The sequence below is a fragment of the Haliotis rubra genome, unplaced genomic scaffold (assembly GCF_003918875.1).
Source record: "Haliotis rubra isolate DU_JTF1 unplaced genomic scaffold, ASM391887v1 Scf160, whole genome shotgun sequence".
NCBI lineage: Eukaryota > Metazoa > Mollusca > Gastropoda > Lepetellida > Haliotidae > Haliotis > Haliotis rubra.
Window position 1 is genome coordinate 1027627 of NW_025765559.1, and position 25573 is coordinate 1053199.

The 25573-nt window shown below is 39.5% G+C and overlaps 1 protein-coding gene and 1 long non-coding RNA gene across 2 annotated transcripts in view; one reads left to right on the top strand and one right to left on the bottom strand.

The window, feature by feature from the left end:
- Nucleotides 1-668: 668 nt before the first annotated feature.
- Nucleotides 669-25573, top strand: part of LOC124271458 (sodium- and chloride-dependent GABA transporter ine-like) — a 91153-nt gene continuing 66248 nt past the window's right edge. The window contains exon 1 of the mRNA XM_046706617.1: nucleotides 669-956. Coding sequence (XP_046562573.1) covers nucleotides 839-956 — 118 coding nt within the window. The 5' untranslated portion in view covers nucleotides 669-838. The remainder of the gene's footprint in view (nucleotides 957-25573) is intronic.
- On the bottom strand, nucleotides 10537-24407 carry LOC124271459. Its single transcript, XR_006897043.1, has 3 exons — nucleotides 24398-24407; nucleotides 23204-23205; nucleotides 10537-10713 (listed from the first exon to the last, which is right to left on the bottom strand). It is a non-coding gene; the product is annotated as an uncharacterized LOC124271459 (long non-coding RNA).

Consider the following 25573-nt stretch of genomic DNA (forward strand, 5'->3'; position numbering starts at 1 on the left):
TGTAATAACAGGGGGAGATTTCATCTCTGACTGATATGAAAAGAATACAATTCACTAAGTTAGACGTCGATTTTTATTTACATCGATTTTGATGATAAAACATGCAACTAGGGTACCGTTCATAATTTATGGCAGGAGGGGATGGTGAAGATTTCAAGGGGGGTCACCCATTCTGTTCCTGGGGAGGTGTGTGTGGGGGTGGGGGCTGGGGGCATCAACATTGTACACATGTACTTGGTGGGAGGGTATTGATTTTGTACATGCCCTGCAGGGGTGTCACTTACTTTGTACATAATTTTTTTTATATTATAAGTTGGGGGGGGGTCATTCACGTTGTACATGCTTTTCCATAAAATATTCATCACTCCCCATCCCCCACCCCCAGCCATAAATTATGAACGGTCTCTGACTGAACATACAAAAAATAAGAATATATCAGACACAACAGGCAGACACGAATCATTTTTTTTGTAACATGTTCAGTTACATTAAAGTCACGCTAAGTACATAGATTAAGCTCTCTCTCCACCATAAGGACCAGTATTTTATTAGGGGAAATACAGTACTTATATTTTTGTTAATGTTTCCGCCATTGGAATATATGACAAATTGAATCGCACGTGCCCATATGGCAAATTCACCTCATCATTTGGCACACGCCGAACTGTTTTATGTCAACCGTTTGTTGATTGGCTTGAGACAGGGAACTATTTGCATAAATATACAACCATGATTCAGCGGTCTTGCAAACGCCATTCATAAGGTGCGCATGCTTGAGAAGCGCTCACAACTGCTGTTCTCTCCACACAGATAGCATCGAGTTATTTCAACTGACAGTATGGAAGATCGTGGAAATTGGAACAAAAAACTGGAATTCTTGCTTGCCACGGTCGGGTATGCTGTTGGACTTGGAAATGTATGGCGGTTCCCGTACTTGTGTTTCCGGAGCGGGGGAGGTAGGTTGCACATTGTATTGGTATATTCATGCCGCGAGTTCACACGCTCTCATACGGCGAGATTGTGGATTAGCCTGACTTAACTTGCGTTATAAATAGGCCGACAAAACCACAGTATATGCCACTGTTAGATATTTCCATGATTATTGATTCGCTTATATAAGCTATTTTTTCTTTTTATCGGATAGTCACGGATCTTTTCGTTGGCATGGAAATATATGTTATGTAAGAGTATGACATTATATAAGAGTAAGTGTATATTCCACAATTGGTGCATTTCGGCGAGTTAATGATATATTTCGGAAATCCACCATCATCCCCTTGTACTCAAGCTTTCCTTCACAATCACACCACAATGCAACTGGTGGTCTCATATGTTTCTATGGTAACTGTTTTGCCTCACCAATTATTACAAAGTTCTTTGCACTGAATTACTTGTCTTGTGAAATGACACCTGACCGTATTGGTCAAACATGATATATTTTATTTATAAGCATCAAAGAGACCTGTCTGAAATGTCGTGGAGGCAGTGGCACAAAGCTAATATTTATGTAGTGTATTTAATGAGTGATGATCTTAACACTACCCCATAACACACCCGAAACAGTGTCTTGTGTGACTTATTGACTTCTGGGGCGATGGATAGCCCACATGGATACAATGTGTAAAGCCCATTTCTGGTGTCCCCACCGTTATATTGCTGGAATATTGGTACAGGCAGCGTAAAACCAAACTCACTCACTTGTTGAGTTCTAAATTACCTCGGGGTGAAACAACGTGGATTATTACAGCCAAAAAACTAACATCATTTTAGCCTATCAAGTTATTTGAACCCCCTACTTTTTTATTGATACTCTGTGCTGAACTTAATGTTTTAACACTGCTGATGTTGATGGTTTGAGAGTTGTGTAACATGAAGAAAGTTAGGCACTTAGCTGCAAAAATGAATATTTAGATTCTGTGGTCACATTGAGAAGGTGCTTGGAGAGAATTCCACAAAACTGCTTATGTCATGTTTCCCAGAACCTGATGCTGTTTTGGCAGATGAAAGAATGACTCAGCATTGCACCCATTCATATTTACTGTGGTTTCAAGTCATGCATGTAAATGTACAATGGTGTTCAAAATTGCGTACAGCCCTACATCAAATAAGGGTTATCACTGTATAACTGTCAGTATAATTTTCTCCAGAACATTCCCAAGTCAGCGATCCCATTACTCACCTCTTACAACAAGCATAGGTTGCTAAAGACCAATTCCAACCTCGAACCTCAGCAGAAACTGTCTGTTTCCAGCAGTGAAACTGATAATTAAACTGCTCTATATAAAGGTCCTGAAAAACGAAAATGAATTGTGGTGTCAATATTTAAATTCACACCAAGAATTTGATTCTGTTAAGGTTAATAAGTAAAAGAATATTTGATATTTAGTGGTGTCTCTCACTTTTTGAAACAACATTTAAGCGAAGAATTTAAAAATAAAGTGACGCCCTCTCCTTTAGTTGATAAGATAAACATAAATACTTGATGTATCTTGTATAGACTGTCAGAAGTGTTTAAGCTACCATCTGTTCGTATCACAGGATATGTTAATTTGATTTTACCAAGAATGTTGTCCCCATGCACAGGAGACATTCATAGCAACATAGCATCATGATGTCACTTAACAAAATGTTGACATTATATAACTTAAAAATTGTTTCATTAGACCATATAAAAAATATGTTGTGGTTCCGATTACACCTCTTTTAAATGTGGGGTTGGTAGGTAGGATTTTATTTTATTTTTTACATTTTTGTTTAGAAGTGAAGTACAAACCAATAACAAATTTATCAATGTGTAATTGTTAATTCAATCAAACTTGCGGCCATCATGTCGACTTTCTCTGTCAGAATTACCAATGTCTGTCTGTGCTGGGGAAAAACAATGGTATCTGAAAGCTTATTTTATTCATACCTCTTTGAAAACATAGGGTCGGCACCAGAATTCAAGGCTCGGTCGGCACCACAACAATTTTATTTTAGGCCTTATGATTAACCCCACACAGCAGTATTCCAGGAACTCTTGCCATTGTTTCTCAAAATATGTTTATAGTCATGGAAAGACTTTTTGTGAACATGCTATGCAGCCCCTATGAAGACCCTCTGGGGATTGTCCATTGGATTTTGTGAAACTAATCACCTGTTTTTGTGGTCCCTAGTTCTCGGCAGGTGCTGTGTTAGGTGACGGGCCGTGTCGCTTCACGTTCCAACTTGGCCGAAGATAAAGTGTTGACTACTTTCAGTATTAATACTTACTGTAATCATAGTTATTTTCGCGTGGGATTCATTTTCGCACTTTTAGCGCAAAAAGATTGTGCGCCAATAATCATACCAAGCGAAATATTCATGGTGAAGTCATGAAATATACTCAAGTAGGAACAACATGCAATTGTTTATTCTCTCAGATAACAACATCAAAGCAATTATTCCCGGTCCATGTAAATTACGTGATCAAACAATGTCAAGAAGTCCAGATGTTCGCCTACAGGTAATATTCCTTAACACAATGTACTTAATTCACAGCAATCACTAACATATTGCGTCTATTCACGTCTCGACATGAAGTGTAGTTGACAGTAAATGGATGCGCATCATACATATTTTTTTTCGCCAAAAGTCATAATTAGTGTAGCTGGACGATCACGTCAACAAACTGCTTTTGCAGTGGAAATAGCGAGATCGCGCAAAACCTCATCGGTGACAGGTTAAATTGTTCAATGCATAAAAACTCTCTGGCAATACACCCAAAAGCTGTCGCGTAACCTTAGTTGCGATTATATATATTTGACATTTATAGAGCACAACCTGCAATGACAATGACACAAAACTACAATATATTTTCATTATAAAACAATACTTTCAGATAATATCTTTTTAAGATCACTGCATCAGAATTCATCTCGGAATATTATTGGGTACATTTTAACTAAATCACAGGTAGGGGAACGTGTGCACTGCACAGCTGATTGCTATTTCCGGGGCTGTATACGAGACAATTACACATGGTAATCTTAATCCCTGCATATAAGACAATGCCTAGCTAGCAATGTTTAATTACAAATTTGACGTCTTTGGTCTTCTCTTGTATGTTTGTTCACGCGAAGCGATACGTCAGTCACAAATCACAATGTTGACACAAGTACAGTATAACCTCTCTCTGATTGTTTTAGTAAACATCATTCAATTATGGCGGCTAGCTTTGATCATTGCATGTCTATCGGTTGTGAAAACTTTGTGATGGATACCATCACTCAGGTGTTTGAAATGCGCGAAAAAAACCCTGCGCAAACAGGCCTTTTGTGAACTTTCCGTGAAAATTGCACCCCGTGAAAATATATACGTTTACAGTATATTATATATACTACTCACACTTTGATAAGGATCACACAAATTCGCAACTTTATAATTACTTAAACGTAGATTTATGATTTGAACTCGTATCCATTTAAAACTAGATAAATAATAATATGGTAACCCCTCTTTAGGCAAACAGCCACTTTATTCAAACCTTATGGTCTTGATACATGAATAACCATAAAAATGGTTTTCATAGCACCATTCAACCAATTTGCAAATCATGGATTGAGTCTTTGACAAGTACACAACACCTGTCAATAGCAGGTATGGGATCCACAAGATGCAGTGACATACTGAAACCAAGGATCCATGCTTACAATAAGCTTAGATATTTAAACCAAATCTGACCCCACATCATAGTTTTCTGTTGAATCAATGATTTGATCCTTAGCAAAGTGTGAATAGTATATTATACTATGCCATTCCCATTTGAATCTCCTTTCTTAAACTATATAGCAACTTCATATTGTCAGTACAACAGACTGAACTAGATAAAATAAGGAATTAGATACAAAGGTTATCTATGTTCTCAGCTCAGCTGTTTCTTTATCGATAATCTTGCAGATTTGGACTTAAAGCTAAATAAAGAATGCTCATCCAGTTTAGGAATAAGAATTATGTTTATGATTATGAATGTGTGCACTGAAATATAAGTTATAATATATCCTATGTTGTTTCCCTTCCAACATACAGCTAGACTGCTACAATATCTGAGTTTCTTATTCTGACAGTTCCTTATACCACCTCGAGAGTATTATTTACCTGCAATCTCATTCCTTAAAGTAGGCGAGTTGAGATAGGGTTTAACATCATACTTAAGAATATTTCACTCATATGACGACGTGCATGTGTGTGTATGCGTGGCTGCTTGTACTAGCCCAGACTTGAGCTGGTTTTATAGTGCTAGCTCACTGAGATACCATGACACAGTATGGCGTTAATATTCCACTCAGAGACATTATACTGAGCCAACCAGTGCTTGTTGTACCCATTAATGCCAAGCGCTAGGCAGGGATCAACACGTACCATATTTTAACATCTTTTGGTATGATGCGGCTGGGGATCGAACCCGCGACCATCCGCGCTCTGGGCGGACGCTCTAACCACTACACCACGGAGGGGGTCACCTTAAAGTAAGATTGGAGTGGTCAATTATTAAGAAAGAAAAAACGTGAAGGGTGTATGTACCAATATTGCTGTTACATTTTTCAGTTTGTTTGTAACATCTTTGCAAAATAGTATTCATGATTAATTTCTCTTAATTCCTTTAATTCAAACTATATTTGGAAGAAAAATACAGTCTAAAAGTACTTGTGCTAAAGCAGGTTTTCCTGCTTGCAGAAACTGTGGCTTAAATAACAGATGGTCCCTTATATAACCAGTCAGAGACATAACGATAGCCGTCTCGAGTCGGCCTAGCGTCGCTGACGAAGACGGTGCACTCCGCGGTACTAACTGAAGCGCTTGGCCCTAATTAATTCAATCAACGTGGACTAACTCGAATGGGTGCGAACACGGCGCGGGGTGATTAAAGCGTCCCGTAAAATCCCCAAGCATGGTGGTTACTTGACAGTCGTGAATAAACAGGTTTCTTGACCTCGGATTTCACGCTTTCGTCATTTGCTCTTTTACATTTATCTGAGAATGAGTGCTGATGAAATTACAAAAGATGAACCTTGTATTCTGCAAGTCGTACAGTTTATTGTTTAATTCTGTCTAACATTAGTTTGATTACTCGATCGATCTTTTGTCGGACAAAATGTAGAAAATAATCCTACAAAAAAAATAATCCTAGGCCATGAACACGCCACTACACGGCCCTCGGCAGTCTTGGCTCCGGCATTACAGCTACGAGACACAAAAATTCAGAATTTAATTAAAATGCAGTGCCGTTTCTTATAACAGGCATTTTATTCAAGACAGGATATGAGGGAAATGTTATGAAACAGTTTTCCTTGTATTATTAGGTACAAGTGAAGTTATGGGTTCTGTGAAATGTGGTGGAGATAAGTTACCTCTTCTGGCAATAGATTGCCACTCACCTGTAACAGAGATCCACATAGTAAATTCGTTTTATGAAGTCTAATTCATTATGATATATACTACTATTTTAAGCTGGTTTGTTGTTGTTTAATGCAGCATTCAGCAATTTTCCAGCTATATGGCAGCGCAGGGGTGGAAATAACTTTAAAATTGCTAGGGTACTCCGGTACAGTGGCACATGTAAAATCACTTGCCCTAATAATTTTTCCACTATACCGGCCGTTTTCTTGTTGATTTTTTAAATAAATAACATTATTAACATTGGAAAGTCAACTGGACACAGCGTGATATACAAATTTGCTTGCCCGACAGATAAAAACACTGGACTCGGATGTCGGGCAATGGGTTATTTCCACCCCTGCAGCCGTCTATAAATAATCCAGTCTGGACCAGACAATCCCATGATCAACAGCATGAGCATAGATCTATGCAATTAGGATACGATGACATGTGTCAACCAAGTCAGCGAGTCTGACCACCCTATCCCATTAGTCATGTCTTACCTTGGCACCAAGACCCCTTATTGCCTGACCTAAGCTGTGTGCCATCTCAAGAGTTGGATGTATCCCAAGTGTAGATCAATGCTCATGCTGTTGTTCACTGGATTGTCTGGTCCAGACTTGATTATTTTACAGACCGCCGCCATGTAGCTGGAGCAAGTAGTAGTCACACTGGAGTTTCATTAACAGCTTGTTACATGATTGATCGTGGGTCCATGTTGTCCTGGGGTTGCCCAGGTCCATCTCAGGACCCCACCCCAAGAACGTACCCAAGTTAGGGACCATTCATAATTTATGGTTGGGGGGTGATGATGATTTGTATGGAGAGGCATGTACAATGTGAATGACCCCCTTCTCCCCTCACCCAAATTTATGTTCAAAGTAAGTGCCCCCCCCACAGACACCCACACTTGTGTACAGAATTGATTACATCCCCCAGTACATGTGTACAAAATTGATGATGTCATCTCTCTTTCTCTCCCTCTTTCCCCTCTTACCTGCCTGTACACAGATGACTTTTTGTTGCATACATGGAACCCTGAGGTTCATATGAAAACCAGTCCCTATTTGACATTAGTGTACTAATCAAATCGGTTTTTCAGGTTTGTGTTACCTCAGCTTTGTTCTGGGGCTGTGGCGTTGGGTAGCCTCAAGCTGAAGTTAAAGCTGCGATTCCCCACATGGGCAAATGTGTTAAGCCCATTTCTGGTATCACCCGCCGTGCTATTGCTGGAATATTGCTAAAAGCGGCGTAAAACTAAACTCAGTCAGTCAGTCAGTCAGCTTTGTTCTACCTTCAACAACATCTGTGCACAGCAAGCTGTTGGGGACAATAATTCCTGATTAAATGCTACCGGTAATTCATCTCCTCAAGTAACCCCACACCTTCATACATGCATTATTATCATGTTTTCAGTGATTACCTGCTCATGTCATTTACATGACCAATTAACTATGGTCATGCGAAAAATCTTGAATAGCACAGATGATCGAACATTGTTGTGTTGAAGGAACCTACTTAAATCAGAGTTAACTGATGTTCGACACCACCAGAAAATAACATTTGATATGTCTGCCATCTTTCATGAAGAATGAATTACATAGAATCATGAATTTGCTATTTGGACCCTATGTAACTTCCATCACTGGGTCATACTTAGTATCAATCGATTGTACTGTTAATATATGTTTGTCAGTTGTAGGGATCCAAAACTATATAGAAACCCAAATAAACTTGACCCATGGAATAAACATACAGAATATTCAATAGACTGGACCCATGGAGTAAAATATACATAATATTCAATAGACTGGACCCATGGAGTAAATATACAAAATATTTAATAGACTGGACCCGATGGAGTAAAATATACATAATATTCAATAGACTGGACCCATGGAGTAAATATACAGAATATTTAATAGACTGGACCCATAGAGTAAAATATACATAATATTCAATAGACTGGACCCATGGAGTAAAATATACATAATATTCAATAGACTGGACCCATGGAGTAAATATACAAAATATTTAATAGACTGGACCCGTGGAGTAAACATACAGAATATTCAATAGACTGGACCCATGGAGTAAACATGCAGAATATTTAATAGACTGGACCCATGGAATAATTTATGCAGAATATTCAATAGACTGGACCCATGGAGTAAATATACAAAATATTTAATAGACTGGACCCGTGGAGTAGAATATACATAATATTCAATAGACTGGACCCATGGAGTAAACATACAGAATATTTAATAGACTGGACCCATGGAATAATTTATGCAGAATATTCAATAGACTGGACCCATGGAGTAAATATACAAAATATTTAATAGACTTAACCCCGTGGAGTAAACATACAGAATATTCAATAGACTGGACCCATGGAGTAAAATATACAGAATATTTAATAGACTTGACCCATGGAGTAAAATATACGGAATATTCAATAGACTGGACCCATGGAGTAAAATATACAGAATATTTAATAGACTTGACCCATGGAGTAAAATATACATAATATTCAATAGACTGGACCCAACATAAACCAATACCCAATGTGAACGATCACTTGTGAGTCTGGACCCCTCATCATTTGTTGTAGGTGTTGTTTACAAGAGACTGGTGACTATACAACATTCAAGGCTATTTGTAGTTTTCAGTGGTTTTAAATGTTTACCAGATTTCCTGTCGTATGATTTAGAGTTCTGATGCAGTTCATTATGGTCAGTCATGTGTTGCGGAGTATGGAGTAGTTATATACCATGGCAGATTGGCCTCAGTATTCTGGCCTCGTACAGGTCTTATTACGGACATCATTCTGATACATGTAATGACAGTGTTATGGCATTGTTATACTGACAGGAATACATAAGCCGGAGTACCTGCAGCAGGTGATGGATACATGCTACGACAGTCTCACTGTGTAGGATCAAAACCAACACCTTTTCAAACAAAACCTCAGGGTTGGTTTGATCCAACTTATGAACCGACCAAAGATATATACTTCAGATATAATTCTTTTCTCAAACAGTTGAAGTTTTTTCTTTTGCAAATTGTTTGAGGTTGCCCTATTTTTATTCTTTGGCTGACCGGACTATAAGGCCAGTCGTGAGCTGGTTCCTTTCCATTTAGGAAAACCCCAGTGCAGGAAGTGTTTTGTTTAGCTGGAGTCAGCTCAGCTATATGACAGTGATCTATAAATAATCAGTATGAGATAGTCATGAGCTTATGTGTTTGGAGTATGATGAAATTGATGAACCAAGTCAGCAAGCGTGACCACAGGTATCCAGTCCTGACTCCTGCTCGCAGGGATCATCTCACTGAGGATCATTGATTCTTGCAAACACGTCCCAGATGGTTTCTGTGATCATGGCTTAAGTGTTCTAATCAATAGAACATTCCGTCTGCAGGGGTGGTGCAGTTCATGTGTGTTTCACCTTGCAGTGAGAGTCGTCATCATGACTTGACTATTTCAGCCTAAAATGTTTAGAAATGCAAGTCATAGCGGAGTTGCTAACTGTAAATAACCTTCCCTCATGCCACAAAACTGGCTGCTTGAGAATTCAGTTTTAAAAAATTGAAAAGTTATGTCTCACATTTAATGCCTCTTTTCTGTCGTCTGATACGTCCAAATTTGCGTGAGTGAGTGAGTATGGTTTTATGCTGCTTTTAACAATATTCCAGCAATATCACGGCAGGGAACATCAGAAATGCACCCATGTGGGGAATCAAACCAGGGTCTTCATCATGACGAGCGAATGCTTTAACCACTAGGCTACCCCGTCCCCCTCCAAACTGGAATGTTGGTTAATTAGTTTTAGGGTTTTTTTTGTACACATTGAGACATGTATCAGCAGGCAGACGTTGTACTTCTCTTGTCCGACCTGAAATTGACCTGAGATGGGCTATTGTTTGCAATTCTGGTCATTATCAACATCACACACTTTCTGTGAGATGAAAGCTAATGTGAAATGTATATCTCACAGTCCTTGAACCACATTATTTCTGCAATACCAAAGCCCTAGTGAAGCAGGACTAGATTTCCTCAGGTTAAGGGTGTCGGCTCACTGGGGAGCGTTTCAAATAATGCGAGCATGAGGGTAGTACCACAAGCCAACTACTGGCACACAAGGATCAGTCGGACCGACACAGAGAACGCGTTTACGAGAAGTAGGCGGTGCACGGCAATGAGCAAACCCATTTGGTTTGTGAAAGGTAGAGCAGATATAGGCTAGTGCACGTGCATTGCATGACGATGAAATTGATTCCGCGGGTAGCTGCATACGCCTTGCTCACAAGACTCTGATCGCGGACAACCTGGGTCCCCTTCGCTAACAATGGCAAGCGCCAGTGGGCGGCACTCATACATGCTAATATGGGTCAATTGTCAGGTTGTTGCTCAACTTATCCTTGTTTGCCAGTAAAGTAGTGAGTGAGTCCCCCACTGCCCCTCCATCTGAGGTAGACTGAGGTGGGGCTTGGGGGTGGTCTAGTGGTTAAGCGTTCGCTCGCCACATCGAAGACACGGGTTTGATTCCCCACATGGGTAAAATGTGTGAAGCCCATTGCTGGAAAATTGCTAAAATCGGCGTTAAACCATACTCTCTCACTCACTCACTCACTGTAGACTGAAGTAACGAGAAAAGCTAGGTCCCCAGTAGATAGAAGATGACAAGTGGGTATTGGATGGTTGAAATGTCTGACGTGGCCGATTGTAACTCTCATCCAATCCTCATGTCTCTGACCTTTGCTGTGTTCACTGGGGCGGTGGGGTAGCCTAGTGGTTAAAGCGTTGGCTCGTCACGCCGAAGACCCGGGTTCGAATCCCCACATGGGTACATTGTGTGAAGCCTATTTCTGGTGTCCCCCGCCGTGATGTTGCTGGAATATTGCTAAAAGCGACATAAAACCAAACTCAGTCAGTCAGTCAGTGCTGTGTTCACTCTATCAACCACTGGTTTGCCTGTACACACCTGTGTATTTACAGACAGCTGTGATGTAAATTTTTCACTGAAGCATAAAATAATATTCACTCACTATCTCATTATGGTCCAATGTAACTAGACTTTAAACATAACTTGTTACATAAACATGACATGGTTTTAGAAGGGCAGTGTCTACTACAGTGTCAAACAGGCGATCAAGTCTATCATAACAGTACTGGTCTATAAACACTGAGTGTGAATCATGGAATTTCACAACATGCACATTGGTAGCTTTTGTTCAAACATGTTTTGTTGGTAAGCTGAATGCTTGTTCGCTCAATTCCCAGTGTGTTAAAGGTAGTCAGAATGGGCAATACAAGTTGAAAGAATTAAAGGCTGAGGTTAATCTTTTGTCAGTGTTGGTGTAACTCAATGTCATTATGATTAGTTGTATGTACTCTGAGTGCTGCAGTACTGCAGTAATCAGGGTGCTACTGTCCTCACAACTAGTTATAGTCATGATGCTACTGTCCTACAACTAGTTTAATCTGGGTGCTACTGTCCTCATAACATGTTATAATCAGGGTGCTACTGTCCTCAAAACTAGTTATAGTCATGATGCTACTGTCCTACAACTAGTTGAAGTCTGGGTGCTACTGTCCTCATAACTAGTGGTAGTCAGGGGTGTTACTGTCCTCACAAGTTATTGTCAGGGTACTACTGTGTTTACAGTCAGGGTGTTACTGTCCTCACAACTAGTGGTAGTCAGGGGTGTTACTGTCCTCACAAGTTATTGTCAGGGTACTACTGTGTTTACAGTCAGGGTGTTACTGTCCTCACAACTAGTGGTAGTCAGGGGTGTTACTGTCCTCACAAGTTATTGTCAGGGTACTACTGTGTTTACAGTCAGGGTGTTCCTCACAAGTCAGTCAGGGTGTTACTGTCCTCACAAGTTACAACTACTGTGTGGTAGTCAGTGGTAGTCAGGGTGTTACTGTCCTCACAAAGTTATTGTCAGGGTACTACTGTGTTTACAGTCAGTCAGGGTGTGTTAATGTCCTCACAACTAGTGGTAGTCAGGGCTGTTACTGTCCTCACAAGTTATTGTCAGGGTACTACTGTGTTTACAGTCAGGGTGTTAATGTCCTCACAACTAGTGATAGTCAGGGGTGTTACTGTCCTCACAAGTTATTGTCAGGGTACTACTGTGTTTACAGTCAGGGTGTTAATGACCTCACAACTAGTTACAGATACAGGAGTTCTGTCTTCATAAATTGTAGTCATGGTGTAATTAACGGATCGCCAGTGGCGAGTTAACCACTCCCCCAAAAGTAAGGGAGACAACTCTCAAAAGGTCCGACAACATATCTGTCAAAACCAACTGTCAAAATGGCAGTTGTGATATCATTTCGAGATATTCTCGATGACATTGGCCCGAAATATTTGCCTTATGAACCAACTTTGCGGCAAAAACAACGTGGTGTGGCTTTCAGTTCGGCCTCTTATCTGCATTCTGTTACTTTTCATTTATTGCCTGATAATATCGTGTCGATTTGCGGGAAGATTTAAAGAAGTCAACGGAAAACCGAAGCTCCTCATATAATCAACTTATCCCTTAACAGAATACACAAATCGTTCACTGACGCCCATTGTAGCTGAAAATGTGGGTGAGTAGTACACGTAATAACTTCGGGTGCCTTTCCAATTTATGGCGTAAATCTGTTGGGGTTTATAAGCGGCATATAGATATGAAATCACAGTAACACGACTATGCGCCGGCCGTTTCATTTGTTGACAATGAAACTCATGTTATTCCGTATTAATTACGTTACATTTCTAACATCTTGTAAGAAACAGATTCTTAAATAAATGTAAGAGGTAAATGTAATATCTGGTATTATACATAGCGGGAATAAAACCATGTAAATGTACTTTCTTCTCAGTTATATATCTGAAATGTCAAATATATCCCCGGTGTCCATCACAATTCTGTACTGTAATAAATTTATACACATTATTACAGTTCAGTGCAAGTGGAAAGTGTTCCCATGTACTTGCACTTGTCCTGATACTTGAAGGCTGGAAGATATCAGGGTATCAAGCCATTCCTTCACAGCCCTCTTCCACTAGCAGGCCTCAGCAGTGGGATAAACCAAGGGGACCAAAGATTGAATCTGAAGCAGTGTCACAGATAATTATTGCCAGGCCTGGAAATCTTAATAGGAAAAGGAGACCTGTGATGGCCACATTCAATGACAACAGGTGATGCTATTATATAATTAAAATTGTAATACAATGTATAAGTAATTTATCCAATTTGAAAACGCAGTACTGCAATCTTGGGGTGATATCAGAAACAACTTTGAGAGATGTTTAAAATAAAAATTCTGTCTAAGTTTAATCAGAACAAGCAAAAGCTGGTCTTCAAGACCCATACACTTCAAACTGCTAACTGTTCTGGTAAATTGAACAGGTTCATCGTCAGTGTTGTCAGGGACAACAAATTTATATATTTTCTGAAACTGTTCATAGGGAAATCCTGTATAATACTTGTAATCCGTTTTCTCTATATTGTTACAAAAAGTATACATATCATGCTTAACATTTTTAGCACTAATTTTGGTGTTGCACTGCTCCTCCTTTTCTAGGATCAGTTTGGCCATATCTTCATTTAAGTGTTTTGTTCTAGCAGCTAGAGCCAGCATATCCTGTGGTAGAAGACCTGTAAAAGCAATTACAGCTGTTTCAAGCAATAATACAGAAAAGAAATGATCTGGCTAGTTTAGGGCACCAAACTCATAATTAGGCCTGGAACAGACTTATTTCTTATCAATCTGACTTGTTATAATGTTTAAAAATGCTTTGCACACAAAAGAATAAGTTAAGAATGAACACATAGCACCCACAACATACTTGAATCAATTTGAGATTTAAGAAAATCACGCATCCTTATTACATCCTTTGTATAAAACTAAGGGTGAATAAACAGGCTTCTTCTTCTATATACAGGCACCCCTAATTAGACCAATAGTGGCTCCAAAGATGGAGGACAGGTGCGGAGATGTCACATTCCCAAAAGATGACAGCTTACCAGAACTGGATTCAATTGCAGCTTTAACATCAGTGGGCAGATTTAGAACTTTCAGTTGACGAGTCCCATAATTTAGAAGAAAAAATGCGAGATGTCAAAGCAAGTCTGACTTGTGGTACAAAGCCAGGAAAGGGAGAATTACTGCTTCAAACTTTGGTCTGCTTATGACTCGCAAAAAACAAATCAATGACACATTTATCAGAAACACCTTTGACAAAAAGAAATTTTCCTCAGACCCAACAACTTATGGGAGTTCTAATGAGAAAATAGCTAAACAAATGTACATAAAAAAAACCTCAAAATCATCTTCATGATACTGGCTTTGTTGTAAACCCATCTATTCCATTTATAGGAGCCACCCCTGATGCTATGGTGTGTGACACTTCTGTTTCTGGTATTGTGGAAATTAAGTGTCCTTATGCTGTAAGGGACTTGACCATTAATGAAGCCTCCTGTATGACTGGTTTCTTTTGAAAAAAAGAAGGCAAATATTACAACTTGAAGAGAGGTGATAGGCATTGGTATCAGGTACAGGGCCAACTACTTGTAACTGGGGCACCATTTTGTGACTTTGTAACCTACACCAGACAAGACTTTAACATTGAACGGATATATCTGGATAGGAATACCTTCAGTACTCTGCTTGAAACTCTGTCACAAACATATGTCAATCACTTCAAACCATACTTTGCAAGGAAACAAACTTCATAAAAAATTACCCATGGTGTCACTTTGTTGGACAAGATTATCAGATTCCTGCTGCATGGTTGTACTTGTAGGCTCTGGATATTCCATATCCATCTGAATTGGTGAATCAGAAAAATCATTTCCATGATTACATCTGAAAAAGAAGAGAAAGACCAAATTATCTTATACCTGAACTTCTAATGTATTACAGCCTTTAAATGGTTACCCTCTTTTTCCATTACCTATCCGTTCTTGATAACCTATCAGGATTATGTATGCCTGGATTAACTTCTCTATGTGTTTATTGCTATAACAATTCAGCGATTATTGTTTTTCTGGATTCACTTGTTAAGTGCCCACTTGTTTAGTGATTGTTGTTGTTTTCACATGTAATTGTATTGCCATCTGTATGAAAAAGTAGTTTCTGAATAGGGCACTAATGGCTGTGTCTGGCCATACCATATAATTAAACGTCTATAAATATGTAAAGTAATGTTGTATTTAAACAAATTGAAAAGAACCACTGTACTTGCTGATCTCAGTGGTTACAGCAAATGTCCATGTTGATGTATGAATATTTATGATGGATTGTAATCAATACATTGAATCCTGCACAGTTATTGTCTATTATTTTCAAAGGTTAAAAAAGTGTACTTTCTGTGATACTCTCAAAACAATCAAGGATTTGCTTGATTTTTATGTTTCAATGGTTTTGCCATGTTTTGTGAGCAGTAAGTATAAGGTAACAATGTTTTACCTGTGTGTTTCAAGTAGAACTTTCCTTTTTCTGTCTCCATCAAATGGTAAGCGTGGTTTGGGTCGTGGTCTTACTGTCTTTGGGTTTTCATTTTGTTCATTAGGTAGTGCAGAGGCAGGGTCGGGAAATGTCTTGGAGGGTTTTCCATCAACAAAATGCTGTAAATAAACTCACATTATTAGTCTATAGAAACGACGAAAAACAACACAGCAGAACACAGACATCGTCTGTCTGTCCTTAACATATCTAGCGGCGAAACAATAATAACTAAATCAGTGAAAATAGGCGTCAACTGGTTATGTTGTTGTTAACAAGTATTAACAAGCACTTAACTAGACGACTTTGCACTATACCAAGGTCTGCTCGATGTAGGCCTTGGCTGGAATACGAGTTTATTTATATGAACTAACAAGCACTGAAAATCTACCAAGTAAAAGATTTCTAAATGTACATAAACTACAACATTCGTTAAGATGTTATTACCTTACACTTTAGTTTCCATACCTTTGTACATACGGAGAAATGTTTTCCTCGGCTGTGGTCATGAAGTATGTCCATGTTCAGTTGATATTTGGGGCAACAACACAAACGTATCCATTGTTGACATTTGTCAAAATTTCTGGCAGGCTTGGGGAATGGAATAAAGGTGATACTACCAGCAAGTCGTTCCGGGTACCGCATGTCCGAGTTGCAAGTACCCCAGCTACACCTTTTCACCATGATCAAAAAGTTGACAGTAAACGTTGATTTGCTTTTGAAAAGGCCGCCAGACAGCTGATGTTGGACAAAATGGTGGTCGGCTGTCAGCTGATTGCAGAGCGATACGGATTGAATAATTTGACGTTTGTCATTGGTCAGGTCATGTGTTTGATTGGCAGGTGGCGATACGTTAACTGTCTTCACAAGTTACAGTTAGGGTGCTACTATCCTCAAAACAAGTTACAGTCAGGGTGATAATCAGGTGATCAAAGCTAGGGATAGTGCTGTGCTCACATTTAATTATGTTTTGGATGGTGCCGTCATTGTAACAATGTGGCCAGTAATTATTTTAGTATAAACAGTTGTGAAAATACATTCTCGGATTTCCCTAAATATTAATATCATTTTCACAGAGTGTGTCCATAATTTCAATAACACTCAAATTAATTGAGTGAGAGGTGACCAATATGAAGTTCATTAAGGTCTGGATGTGGACAGAAATATACCAGTGGTCATGATGAAGGCTCTATTGGCAGTCTGGATATTGATTTTCTGTTACTTTCTGCTGACTGGGCAGCACCACAATAGAGACTTAGTAATCATATTGGATGTCATTGATGACCCTGCTTCTGTGAGAGCTAAGAAAGTAGTTCCAAACAATGCATTCCCGATAAACTAGGCCCCAGATAGATTACTGTACATTATATGATTGTAATGACCCACGCTCAGATTGAGGTGTCTTGGTGTTGGGTTATACAGATTATGCTCAATTGACAGGTGCTGGATGTCAGATAACAGGGATAATGGTAATGACTATTCATCTAATGAATTCATCTTCCAGAGAAGTGCCACCTTCGCCTGATTTTCTTCTTCAGGATCTAGTTCCTGAACATTTTCTCCTGTTATATAACATAGATTTAGAAGGACGTAAAAGGATATTCAAGTTCAGAAAGCATTAAGTGATACTGCTACAAGTATTAGGAGATGGTATGAATAAAACAATTGTACACAGACCACAAGAATAAAGAAATCCTGTCGCTGTTTGTTCGGGGCGGTTGGGTAGCCAAGTGGTTAAAGCATTTGCTCGTCACTCCAAAGACCAGGGTTCCACTCCCCACATGGGTACAATGTGGGAAGCCCATTTCTGGTATCCCCTGCCATGATATTGCTGGAACATTGCTAGAAGCGACGTTTTACCAACTCACTCACTTACTCTAGCTGTTTGATTGTGAGTGGAAAGATGACTATGAAATGGGACGCGGAGGAAGCATGTTTTATGACAAATAATCATGGAAGTTTCCTACTGAACAGGGCTACAGATAAGGGCCGTATCGGCGTATGTACGGATACAAAATATGCATGATACGATAGCAAATAATTTAGAAAAGGTAGCAGGTACGCACCACAGCAAAAGTGTATGGTCTTAGAATCATTTACAGACGTATTTATCTGAAGAAAATATTGGTTTATTGTTTATTGACCTGTTTCCACAAGACTAGCAATGTTGTGGTGCATATATGAAACGAAACACAAGATTACTGATACGCCATTAAATTCCACTCAGTACTCTAAATGTACTCTTAAGGTTTTCCAGTACTACTGTAGTGAAAAAATATGGAGTACGTACTTGTTTCATTGTAACGTTAGCCACAGATTAACTGGGTGACACTTTCATATTTTAGATTGGATACCTGAAGAGTTCAACTGAATGTTAATTAAGGATGATGTTCATGTTGCATGCATTTATTAAAGTTTAACTGAAATTGTATCATATCACTGAAGATTTTTACATGCATTCTTGGTAATTGTTGTGACAGATGTTGTCCTGATAAGTTATATTCCTACTTGGGAACGATGGAAAACTATAGGGCTGTGTATTGGCAAATAAATTGTATTGCGATATTGCGATTCAGGTACCCGTATTGCGATACGTATTGCGATATATTGGCAGCGTTTGACAGTAGATGCCACTAACTGTACATGTCAGTCCTATTTTCTACATTCTAAGCCCCTAAACATATGTGTTATTGTTCTGATAACAGCAATCTCAGAGTTAGGCTGGAGAGTCAGGGATTCTAGTTCCACAAGGATAACTAGAAAGATAATCACAAAACAACTTCATATATACTCATTAAAGGAACACATGAAAGTACAAGTGTTTCTTTATACTTTTCCAGGTTTCTTTACCAGGTATAGATATCACTGTGGGTGAAAATCTGGAAATAAAGGAGCACCTGTACTTTCATGTGTTCCCTTATTTGTTTCCATGTGTATATGTTCTTTATCCAATATACCGGTTCTATTGCAATACGTATCGTTTGAAAAGCATATTGCGATATACCGGTATACCAGTAATACTGTGCAGTCCTAGAAAACTATACAATGTATTTGTCCAGATGGTCATCCAGGGCTCCAGATAAGGGCCGTATCGGCGTATGTACGGATAAAAAATATGCACGATACGGTAGGAAATAATTTAGAAAACGTAGCAAATACGCACCACAGCGATTGTGTACGGTCTTAGAATCGTTTACAAACGTATTTATCTGAAAAAGTCTTGTTTTATTGTTCATTGACCTATTTACACAAGAATCAATGTTGCGGTGCATACATGAAACGAAACACAAGATTACTGATACTCCATTAATTTCCATTCAGTACTCTAAATGTAGTCTTAAGGTTTTCAAGTACTCCTATATTGAACAAATAAGGAGTACGTACTCCTGATGTTGAAAAATTATCTGGAGCCCTGGTCATCACACTGGGCGAGTGATGATGATGATGATGTATATGTCCAGCCAAGGGGCTGCTGGTCAACAGATGGGCAAGTTTAGATGATGAAGATGATGATGATGATGATGTATATGTCCAGTCAAGGGGCTGCTGGTCATCAGATGGGCAAGTTTAGATGATGTAGATGATGATGATGATGATGTATATGTCCAGCCAACAAGGGGCTGCTGGTCATCAGATGGGCAAGTTTAGATGATGATGATGATGATGATGTATATGTCCAGCCAAGGGGCTGCTGGTCATCAGATGGGCAAGTTTAGATGATGATGATGATGATGATGTATATGTCCAGCCAAGGGGCTGCTGGTCATCAGATGGGCAAGTTTAGATGATGATGATGATGATGATGTATATGTCCAGCCAAGGGCTGCTGGTCATCAGATGGGCAAGTTTAGATGATGATGATGGTGATGATGTATATGTCCAGCCAAGGGGCTGCTGGTCATCAGATGGGCAAGTTTAGATGATGATGATGATGATGATTTATATGTCCAGCCAACGGGCTGCTGGTCATCAGATGGGCAAGTTTAGATGATGATGATGATGATGATGTATATGTCCAGCCAACGGGCTGCTGGTCATCAGATGGGCAAGTTTAGATGATGATGATGATGATGTTTATGATGTATATGTCCAGCCAAGGGGCTGCTGGTCAACAGATGGGCAAGTTTAGATGATGATGATGATGATGTATATGTCCAGCCAAGGGGCTGCTGGTCAACAGATGGGCAAGTTTAGATGATGATGATGATGATGTATATGTCCAGCCAAGGGGCTGCTGGTCAACAGATGGGCAAGTTTAGATGATGATGGTGATGATGTATATGTCCAGCCAACGGGCTGCTGGTCAACAGATGGGCAAGTTTAGATGATGATGATGATGATGTATATGTCCAGCCAACGGGCTGCTGGTCAACAGATGGGCAAGTTTAGATGATGATGATGATGATGATGATGATATGTCCAGCCAACGGGCTGCTGGTCAACAGATGGGCAAGTTTAGATGATGATGATGATGATGATGTATATGTCCAGCCAAGGGGCTGCTGGTCATCAGATGGGCAAGTTTAGATGATGATGATGATGATGGGTCCAAGCTGGTTCAGATGATAGATGATGATGATGATGATGTATATGTCCAGCCAATGGGCCAAACGGGCTGCTGGTCATCAGATGGGCAAGTGTTTATGATGATGATGATGGTGATGATGTATATGTCCAGCCAAGGGGCTGCTGGTCATCAGACGGGCAAGTTTAGATGATGATGATGATGATGATTTTTGTTCTGAGTTAGTTGATGTAATGGATACTGTAAACAAGAGACCTGTCTTCATAGGTGTTCATAATCCGTTCAATGCCAAAAAGCACTGAGAATTATGTATGTATAATAGGTACATTGCAACAGGTGCTGGAGACAGCTATTACAATATAACAAAATGTTAAACTAGCAAATATTTAGACGGAGTGCTTTACAAAATACTTTAATTAAATGGTTTTCTGAATAGCTGAGATACTCTATCTGTAAGTATTTCTTTTCTGTTAGGGATGGAAAAAGATATGAATATTGAAATATTTCTCACCTTTAATGAGTCATTCCTCTATAGCGTGGCGTGTGGTCCTCTCGTGCTCAGGTCACAAATCAGGTGAAGTTAAGCAACGTTGGAAGTGGAGAGTCCTTGGATGGGTGACCGTGTTTGGCAGCTTGACTTCTGAGAGTTTCTGAGACTTCAGTCCTGCCCCACAACGAAGCACATGTGATACATGTAGTCTCACCTTAGGCAAACCTGGTGTGGAGTTTGCCGCTATATAAATGGATACATTATTGTTACTATTACTAGTATTAGGTGTTCATGCAGAATGCAGGTGAAAAGTAACCAAAGGGCCAATCAGAAAACAGGTGGCATCTGCCTTCCAGGTGTCAAAGGCTATTTTTAGAGAAATTAGAGGTGGGAAATGTGTCTATAAATAAACTGGGGAAGTCCAGTATGGCTGGAGGGTTAGAGGATGCAAGAATGTCAGAGTTGGTAGCTGGTAGACATTCAACCACAGAACAACATGTAATGCACACAACATGAGAAGATGATGATGATGATGATGATGATGATGATGATGAATTTACATTTACTATTGGCACTGGTCACCTTGTACCAGTCACAAAACACTGACCTATGTCAAGGATTCCCTGGATTTGTCACAACTTTCAAATCTTCTTGAATAAACTAGCCTCAGGCAAGTGTTGGCATTCCAGACTTATTTTTGTGTCAGGGTTAGGTAAGGGGCACTGGGGAATTAGGTCAGGGGTGCTGGAGAATCAGGTCGGGGTGCTGGGGAATTAGGTCAGGGCATTGGGGAATTAGGTCCGGGGCACTGGAATTGCTGTGGTTTAAATTGTTGCAGAGTTCAGTCCCTTAGTTGCACCAGAATCTGATGATTACAGATTTGATTTCAAATTGACATTGATAATAGCTTGGTTTTTTATTATGTTTTTCCAGAACAGTGTCTGTTTCATGACCGACAACTGGTTATTCAGTGTAGCTATCACGGGATCAGAATTGGTCTTCAGCAACCCATGATTGTCGTAAGAGGCGACTAGCAGGATCGGGTGGTCGGGCTCACTGACTTGGTCAACACATGTCATTGTATCCGAATTGCATAGAATGATGCTCATGATGCTGATCATTGAACTGTCTGGTCCACATATGTTTCAGACTGCCGCCATGTAGCTGCTAGAATATTGCTGAGTGTGGCATTAAAATTGAACAAGCAAACCAAATCACTCTCTGGGGTCATGTTTAAACAAAGATGTCTCATCTTCGTTGTCTGTTAGTCGTGCATGACAAAACCACTCTGGTGTTCCCAAAACCTGTTCTTCAGACTGCATCAAAAGAAGTTTCTCCTGGGACCTACTCTTCAGTATCCCAACCTGTAAGGAATTTAAGGACTTTCTTATCAGGTGACTGTTACATGTGTCAGCATTCAGCAAATATGTCCACTTACTCTATATGCTGGAGTGATGTAAGGCCTTTTATATTACCCTGTTTATGGATTTTTTTTCTTTCAAAACTTGAAATTGGTGGTTGAAAAGAAGAACCAAATTTATTTTTTGTCTTTAGTGTAAGCATGATGTTGAGTAGGTGTGAAAAATATTAATATTCAATGTTTTGATTTCCAAGATCCTAAATATTTAATAAACATGCAGTCATGGTGAGTCATCTTATGAAGGGGTAACAATTTGTGATATATTTCGTATCTAAAAGAGTTTTTCAGGCTTAATTATTAATATAAACTCTTAACAGCGAATTTTACGTCTTCTTGCATGTTTTTTTCAGTCAGTGGATCCGTAAAATAACAGTGAGTGAGTTTAGTTTAATGTCTGGACCAGACAAACCAGTGATCAACAGCATAAGCATCAATCTACACAACTGAGATACGATGACATGTGTGTCAACCAAATCAGCAAGCCTGACCATCCGATCCCATGAATCGCCTCTTATGACAAGCATGGGTTACTGGAGATCAATTCTAACCCAGACCTTCATAGGTTTATATATAAAAGAACATATTGATCACGTATATAATTGTCTTTGTGCTGTAGGTCAAGGCTGGACAGATTACCAGTGTAGTGCTTTACACATCAACAGGTGTCTGGGGAAATGTCCATGTAGGGAAATGTCCCATAGAAGTCGTATCTGCAAGAGGAGTGAGTGAGTTTAGTTTTACGCCGCTTTTAGAAATATTCTAGCAATATCACAACGAGGGGCACCAGAAATGGGCTTCACACATTGTACCTATGTGGGGAATTGAATCTGGTTCTTCGGCGAGACGAGCGAACGATTTAACCACTAGGCTACTCCAATGACCCTGGTATCTGCAAGAGCTGTTTGAAGCAAAGTTTTCACAATGACAAGTTCGATCACACAGATCTTGTCGACATTTAAATTAAACAATGGTTATTTTCCATCATGTACTGTAGCATTCCATGACTTCAGGGGGGATATCCCCTTTCACGGAGCCATGCCTGACAATAACTCATCAGTTACTATTCCAAGGTGAAGGTCATTGTGAAGTAATTGTCCTTGTCATTAATAAGTGAGTAACATTCACATACATGCCCCCCTCGCTCCCCCGTGATCAGCATGGCATCCACAGAATGTGGGAATATGTACCGTATCTATCTAACAGTTACAGTCACTGGAAGGGTTTTACTTGATAGTGTAACTGATTTAAACATATTTATTTCCAAAGAAAGGAACCGGATTGGTAAACAAGCATAAGCTTATATGAATACCGCTCCGGGATACAATGGAAGGAAGAGTAAACATGTCATGATGAATGTACAATGTGAATGATATATAAATGTTGCAAAAACGAGAAATAACGCCAACTATTGTTAAACAACAATGTAACTTAGGTTAAATCTTTATACCAGTTACTGTCATTCTTCAAATGTTGTTAAGTTATATACAGGGATGAGAATTTTTTCGCGGATCCGCAAAATTCCGTGGTCATTGGATCTGGCATGGTTGCTATGGGCACCTACGGTCCCCAAGACCCCCAGCTCATTGTCCTCTTTCTTCACTCATACCCATTCTCATCCCTGTATATATGGACACACCATCTTTATCTTGTTTGCCGTTAGCTAGTAGATTTCATATTGAAGAGGAACAAGTGTTATGGATTGACAACTTGTTTATTGCAGTGTTATCAAGCAACTTTATACCAACTTCTAAAAGAGGTTAACCATTCATGATGCTGTACTCCAATTATCTATCTTCATCTTGTGGTGCAAAGGTGCACTGATTTATGTACACAAACAAAATTCTATTTGCTCATAAACTGCGGAAGCAGTCAAGCACCTGTACTGAAAAATACAGGTCAAGATAGGCAGCTGTTTTACATGTTGTTCAAAAAGCTGACAATGAATTCTTTGTCATATTGCTACTGGAAAGCTGCTTGTGTGGCTTAATACATGAACTCACTCACTGACGATATAGTTTGTGATGCTCATAGGCCAATATGCATACACGTTCAGACCGTCAGTGTACCTTTAGGGGAAAACACTTTTCGAACAATATTATTGCAATTCTTTTTTCAATGTGTTCTGGTGTTTGGTTAAAAAAAACTATAGGTGTCTTAATTATTTGTGTCATTTAACCTAAATGCTATAAAGAAATTCATTCACAAATGATATTTAGTTTCAAAATAGCAGAAATAAAAAGGTGGTTTTTTTTTCATATTTTGAGGGGTTGTGGAGTATCCTCGTGGTAAAAGCAGTGTATGAAATAAGCCAAAAATCCAGCCAGACATCAGGGCTGGTAACTTCAAAATGTTACCAGCCCAAAAGGGATTTAACTAGACCAAATATGGTGAATTTACTCAGATGTATGGAACATCTAAAATTGTTACCAGACAATCGGGCTGGCAAGCTGTAAATTTAGACCGTCCGTCAGAAATCTAGACAGTCTCATTTCATACACGGGTAAAAGCGTTCACTCGTCACGCCGAAGACCCGGGTTTGATTCCCCACATGGGCACAATATGTGAAGCCCATTTCTGGTGTCCCCTGCCGTGATTTTGCTGGAATATCAGCAGCGTAAAACCATACTCACTCACTCACTCTCACATTGTTATTGTCCCCCGCCGGTACGTGGGACTATGTATTCAGCGGCGTCCGTACGTACGTCCCGATTCTTGTTAACGCGATATCTGATGAACTGTTGTACCCATTGTCTTCAAATTTGGTGACAGCCTACATTGGGAGATTATGCAGACACCAGTCGATTTGGGTGACCTTGACCATATTTTCAAGGTCACCACGACACTTTGACCACTTTTCAAACTCTTGTTAACGCGATATCTCATGAAATGTTGTACCCAATGTCTTCAAATTTGGTCACAGCCTACATTGGGGGAATACACAGACACCTGTTTATTTTGGTGACCTTGACCTTATTTTCAAGGTCACCACGACACTTTGACCACTTTCAAACTCTTCTTAGCGTGATATCTCATGCACTGTTGCTCCCAGTGTCTACAAATTTGGTGACAGCCTACATTGGGGGATTACACAGACACCAGTTTATTTTGGTGACCTTGACCTTATCTTCAAGGTCACCATGCCACTTTGCACGCTTTTAACTCTTGTTAACGCGATATTTCATGGACTGTTGTACCCAATGTCTTTAAATTTGGTGACAGTTACATTGGGGT